Consider the following 6,244-nt stretch of genomic DNA (forward strand, 5'->3'; position numbering starts at 1 on the left):
TGAAGCTATTTAATTAATCCATGATTTTCTAAATAAATTTTGTGCTCAAGTTGTTTGCATCATAGATATAACAGTATGTCTCTTCGCGCAACATTTATCAATATATTTTGTCAATTTATGGTATGAGCCCCCTCTCGTTTTCGCTCTAAATCTATAGTCTGATACACATTCGAATCCATATCCAATCCTTATCTGCTTCGCTCTGAATCCGACAAATAAACATGGTAAAGGATACAGAATGCGCTTTATGTGATCCAATCTACATTCCTAATCTTATACTATAGTTGTATTATTATGAAGTGGTTATGAGCTTGGAGGGTGAAATTTGAACCGAAGCAAAGTTAAAGGTTGTGCATGGGTTTTCTCTCAGCAAACAACAAATTTTTGCATCGAATTTGACATTTCGAGTGGGGTTTGAGGACCAAATCGTAATAAAGGCCATAGCTCGCCTGCGGCTCAACGCGTCAAAACCCTAAACCCAAGCCTGCTCCTCCTCTTCTTTCCCAGCGTCGCCTCCACACACTCCAATCAACCAATTCGCTCCCGGCCACCACGGCAATGGCCATGGATTTGGACGAGACGCTTGCCGCGGAGAAGGGCGAGGTGGCGCTGCAGCAGCTGCGGCGCGCCGACCCGTCCGTCTACCTCGCCCCGTCCGCCGACCTCGCCGCCGCCGCCCGGGCGGCTCTGAAGCACTTCCACTCCTCGCTCTCCGTTGTCTCCCCCGTGCAGCCGCCGCCCCTCCCCAACCTCCTCGCCGGCCCCAACTTCGACGCCGAGCAGATTTGGTCCCAGAGCGAGCTGCTCTCCCGCCCCCTCCTCCCCCACCTCCACCGCCAGCTCCGCCGCCTCGAGCACCAACCGCCTGCGCAGCCGTCGGCTGCTCCTCCGCCGTCCAAGCCCGCTGAAGCCGAGGAGGACCCGTCAGACGAGGAGGAGGATGGAGAGGGTGACGAATCGGAGGAGGAGGATGCGGGTGGCCTGGAGGACACGAATGACGAGTTGGAATCGGAGGAGGGGGAGGATGAAGAAACGGAGGAGCTAGGGGCGAAGGCAGGGAACGGGGTGGAGGACAGGTTCCTGAAGATGAAGGACCTGGAAAAGTTTATGGAGGAGGGGGAGGAGCAGGAGTACGGTGGGGGTTCCAAGGGAGGAGAGAAGAAAAAGGCAAATGTGAACTTGATGGAGGACGATAGTGATGAGGAGGATGTGGATGAAGATGATGGGGGTGATGATGAAGATGACGATTTGGATGTAAGGAATTTGTACTCACACACTCTCTTTATATACATGGAATGATTGTTAGCTCTGATAGAATCTAAGATGTAAAACCATAAGTAATTGTTAGCTCATGGAATGATTGTTAGCTCTGATAGAATCTAAGATGTAAAACCATAAGTAATTCATTAAGGGAAGCCAAAATTTCTTCTGGATGTGCAATATAAATGACTTAACATCTAGAGCTAGTTCATGAAATGCATTGCACACATATGTTTATAGCTACTGCATAGACCAATGTGCTCCTTTTGACAGTTATAGTGTTAGATACCACACTTTATTGATGAAGGACATTAACCTGAATTCCTTTCTTCTTAACTTGATTGGTGGCGCTATTAACTGTAGTTGGAAGATTTTGAGTCTGATGATGAAGAGGGTGCAGGGAAATCCGGCGGAGATCTAAAGTAAGCATTTTATGCCAATCTCAAGCATGCGATTGTGGTGATTGTGAAAAATGCAAATCAATTTGTATTATGTGCTCCTATATCTGTTAAAGTGTGCTACAGCACAGTTCATCGATCATGTGAAGATATGACAATGGTGGCCGTTTAGGATTTTAAAATTGCTTGAACAATGCTTCACAACTCTTTCCCAACTTGTAACACATAGAAAATAAATTAATCTATGAAAAAATTTAAAGGGTGGATAATTGGGAATTTCTTATGCATGATCTTTATGCACGTTCTGGAAATTCCACACTGTTAATATACAAGATATCACTACATGAGACTTTCCTTTCTTTAGGTGAATAGAAGGGAAGGGAGCTACTTCCTTCCATTGACATGGGGGAGAAATTAAATATTAATACTTGTGTGGAGCTGGACTCAGTTATAGTAGAAAAGTAAATAATGAAAAATAGCCCCGTTTGTACATAATTTGTTGATGAGAGGGAAAAAAACTGGCCTATGAAAAATAGATTTAATGTACAGAAGCTTGCTGCCACCTGTACTGGAGATTTGAAGTGGTAATGTACCTTTGTGGGGTTGCAGTGAAACAAGTCTGAAAAGAACAGAAAAACATGATTTTGCGTATCACCTAGCATAGAAATTAACCAGTGAAAAAGTTAGATTTCATACAGAACAACTTTCCTGCCACCTTTACCAAGAACGGGAAAAGGCTATTATCCAATTGCCAACCACCTCCATGAGGATTCAACAAAAAAAAATTCACAGAAAAAGGTGTCACTATTCACTTCTACGTAACATAGCAAGTTGATTTTACTGGAGAGAAAACCGAGTCGTACAACTTATTTGCTGGTGCAAATGTCCCTGTTGGACAGTCGTAAGCACCCATCTTTTGTAGTGCATGCATTACAGTCCTTTCCTATCCCACCTACATTTGCCCAGTAAAACCTCTACAATCTGGACATGTTCTTTTAATACCGAGCACATGTGCTCCCTTTTAAGTGTGTGTTTGAAGCTTTAAAAATTCAAAACGAATCTTACATGTACATGTCAGAGCGCACTATGTATCTTCAATGTTTTGTGAAGGTACCACTTGATTTGTGATCTGCACTAAAACGACGGCAACAGCCAACAAAGCCTTTAGTACCAAACAATTTGGGGTAGGCTAACTAAAACGACAAGAACGAGAGGCTAAAAAGCAGCTTTATCTGCTCTATTGTTTTGTTGCACAGGCTGCAGAAATGAACCAAGTTTCCTCTCATGCTTCCAAATGTTTTAAACAATTCATGCGCAGTGATATTGATTATTCTGTGCACTTGAAACAGTCTGAAGCTTGAGAAATAAAAAGAAACTGCAGAATTGAAACTTGAGGTTATTCTATAATCTTCCTTAGGCTGTAGAATAACGTTATATATCATGCATTTTGGTTGCCATGAATTTTGTGTTGTGCTTTTTATCAGTTAAGAGCGTCTTTTCAGGTATGAGGATTTTTTTGAGGAAAGCCGTAAGCAACAAGTCAAGAAGAGAAATGGTTTCACAAAGAAAGTCCACTTCAAGGATGAATTGCATGAAATGGAAGTGGATGACATTGAGAAGGATGATGTAAATGATGGTCCAGCATTAGAGGTACTCATTTCAGTTGAAATAAGTAATGCACATATACTCGTTTATCAACATGCTTTCCCTTCTATGCAGGATGAACAAGGTCTTTCAACTCATGAAAAGGGGCTCTTGAAGATGCGTAACCAAATAGACCTAATGGAGAAAGCTAGTCTTGAACCCAGTAAATGGATCATGCAGGGAGAGGTAACTGATAGCATGTTTTGGAAATGAGACATATTTCTGACTCACAATATTGTGCTAGTAATAGTTAATTACCATTGCAATTGTGTTTTTTTAAACGAGTTCCTTTTGTAGGTTGATGCTTCCAGGAGGCCCAAAAATAGTGCCCTGGAAGTGGATCTTGATTTTGAGCATAATGTAAGACCTGCCCCAGTAATCACGGAGGAAGTCACAGCTTCTCTCGAGGAGATGATAAAGAAAAGAATTGCGGAGGTAATATTTTTCTGGATATGTCACTACGTTCATAACTGGGTCAACACTCAACAGTAGTATACCGGGAAATAGTAGAGTGAAATTGTGAGTTCTTTCGTTATTTCGTTTTGTGACTCTGCTAGTAATATTGAGATAGCTTCTCTTGTTTCCTGACAGGGTCATTTTGATGATGTTGAGAAGCCTTCAACCTTGCCGTATAAAGCTCCAAAGCAGCAAAAGGAGATGGTATGGTTTTGATCGGGTGCAATAACTAGAATTCTTTCGTGATAACAGTATGATAATTGTGTGATTCACTATTGTTGCTATATTTCAACAGGATGAAAACAAGAGCAAAAAGGGTCTTGCTGAACATTATGAGGTCTGTATTGTCTTACTATGATCTTATTTTAAATCCAAACAAGTTGGTAGATAGGATCAGTTTTAGTATGGTTCATCCACTAACTGATTCTTTTGCTCTTCCAGGATGAGTTTAAGGAAAAAACTGGCATTGCACCTGCCACACTTGCTATTTCAGATGAACTGAAGAATGAGGTGAGCAATCAATTGTTTTTACTAGAAAACCCGAGTGACATTGGATTTACCTATCATATGATTACAGTTTTATTCTGCTTTTGTTGGTCTTAATTGTTGTGCAACATCTGATACATTATTTGTGTTGGATTGAAAGATAATGTCTGTTAAAGAGCAAATCTTGCATTTTCATGTTCCCTGCTTGTCCTGGCAACTGTAGTGTCAATATATTCATCATCACTTTTTCGTGGTGCACAAGATGCTTGTCATATTACAAGTACAATTTTAATACCGATGCTCAGTGATGGTTTATTGCCATGCAATGGATATGAAGTTCACTATTGGAATTTTCGGTGTTAGAAAAATACTCCATTTTGTAATGAATGAGAAGAAATGGATTGCTTCAGTCACTATATGCGATACGTTAAGCATGCATATCGCGCAGGTCACACTTGATACTTTACAGTTATCTTTTTTTTTAAAGTGCCCTTGCTACATTAGCCAACTTGATTTTATGCTTCTGTTTCCTGCAATCTTTCCACCGGTGCTATGTGCATATGTTCTCTTTGTCTTTATGATGGTATCAACTATCAGTCTGGCTATGAGGATATTTTTGTGTTACCAAAGTGATACTTCCTGATTCTGACTAACTTCTTATTCAACTCAGGCAAATGATTTGTTTAAGAGGATATGCTTGAAGTTGGATGCGCTCTCTCATTTCCACTTTGCCCCAAAGCCGGTATGTGATAGCTCTCTATTAGACAGCGTCGTATAATACCTAAAGTTTGCAATTTTTGGTAAGAAGGACAAGTGTTGTCTTTTCAGGTCATTGAGGATATGTCTATACAAGTTAATGTACCTGCTCTAGCAATGGAAGAGGTACCACAATCATTGTTTTTCTCTCGTGAAGTTATTCTATTTGAGAGTATTTCATTCATGTAATGACTTGTCTTCCTTGCAGGTTGCACCTGTAGCTGTTTCAGATGCCGCAATGCTCGCTCCTGAAGAAGTTTTTGAAGGGAAAGGTGATATTAAAGAAGACGCGGAGCTTACACAAGCTGAGCGCAAAAGAAGGAGAGCCAACAAGAAGAGGAGATATGCAGGTATTTTTTTCTCTATTAGGTCTTTGGGGTTTCGCTCGCCTCGACGGCTTTTGAAAAGTCCTCCCAAGAAACAATGAATCCTGCTGTCTACTTCATCACCAGAGTAGTTCATGGTTGTATTCAGTTGTATTAGTATATTGGAAGATTTGGAGTAGCGCAATCTCAATGGACTGAATTGTGTTGGCAACATGACAAAACCTGCTACTTTGCCATGCAGAATCGCACAAGGAGAGGCCAACCAAGCTGCGGAAAGAAAACTCAGTTGCGAACATATAGGAGGCTGCTGCTTGCATGCTGTTGCAAACCTTTGGAGTTTGGTGGGGAGGTTCGCCCCCAACAGTCGTGATCTGATGCCTGGCCTGCAAAGGCTCTGATGTAGCCAGTTTTCGAGCTTTCATGCAGTGTAAAAGCATTTCTTTCTGGAATTTCGAGTAGCGGGGTTAGCAGTGATGGAAAGAAATGCATGTAATTCGTCAGGTACGTTGAATAGAATTGAACTCTTGCGACGAAAAATGTCATGCACTATATTGGTTAAATGCATCGGTGTGTGCTTCCGGCACTCAAAAGCCAAATTCAACCCAGAAACTGAGAAATGTAATACAAAATTTGACCAAATTTCAATGCAGATACATGCTGTGTACCTCCAAGTAGTTAAAAATTGAGAATTTTTTTTACCACTTATACGAGGCCGTTGTGTACCACTGAGCGCGAGCATCATTCATAACCATCGTTGCCTAGGGCATCTCCGACGCCGTCCATTAAAATGGACACGATGGATTCCCCAGGGCATCTCCAACGCCATACATCAAAATGGGATCAAATTAGGGATGTACACGTCTAGAAGTGTCCGCAGTTGGTCTAGCGGAGAAGCCACCTGTGCGTGCCCCCGCTCGC

At 41.7% G+C, this 6,244-nt stretch overlaps 1 protein-coding gene across 1 annotated transcript; it reads left to right on the forward strand.

Moving 5' to 3' along the window:
- The first annotated feature begins 460 nt into the window (after positions 1-460).
- On the forward strand, positions 461-5,990 carry LOC543426 (U3 small nucleolar ribonucleoprotein protein MPP10). The gene is made up of 12 exons (XM_044532023.1): positions 461-1,254; positions 1,624-1,682; positions 3,161-3,308; positions 3,378-3,488; positions 3,600-3,737; positions 3,894-3,962; positions 4,054-4,095; positions 4,200-4,268; positions 4,915-4,986; positions 5,073-5,126; positions 5,209-5,350; positions 5,568-5,990. Exons 1-12 carry the CDS (start codon positions 559-561, stop codon positions 5,624-5,626), a joined length of 1,659 nt encoding a protein of 552 aa, XP_044387958.1. The 5' UTR covers positions 461-558; the 3' UTR covers positions 5,627-5,990.
- Positions 5,991-6,244: the final 254 nt, after the last annotated feature.

The sequence above is a fragment of the Triticum aestivum genome, chromosome 5B (assembly GCF_018294505.1).
Source record: "Triticum aestivum cultivar Chinese Spring chromosome 5B, IWGSC CS RefSeq v2.1, whole genome shotgun sequence".
Classification (NCBI taxonomy): Eukaryota; Viridiplantae; Streptophyta; class Magnoliopsida; order Poales; family Poaceae; genus Triticum; species Triticum aestivum.

Bases quoted from the DNA above. Each gene is read 5' to 3' on its own strand.
- LOC543426 (XM_044532023.1), top strand. From the start codon at position 559: ATGGCCATGGATTTGGACGAGACGCTTGCCGCGGAGAAGGGCGAGGTG. The intron at 4,269-4,914 runs GTGAGCAATCAA...TATTCAACTCAG, and splicing joins CAGATGAACTGAAGAATGAG to GCAAATGATTTGTTTAAGAG. The intron at 5,351-5,567 runs GTATTTTTTTCT...TTTGCCATGCAG, and splicing joins CAAGAAGAGGAGATATGCAG to AATCGCACAAGGAGAGGCCA.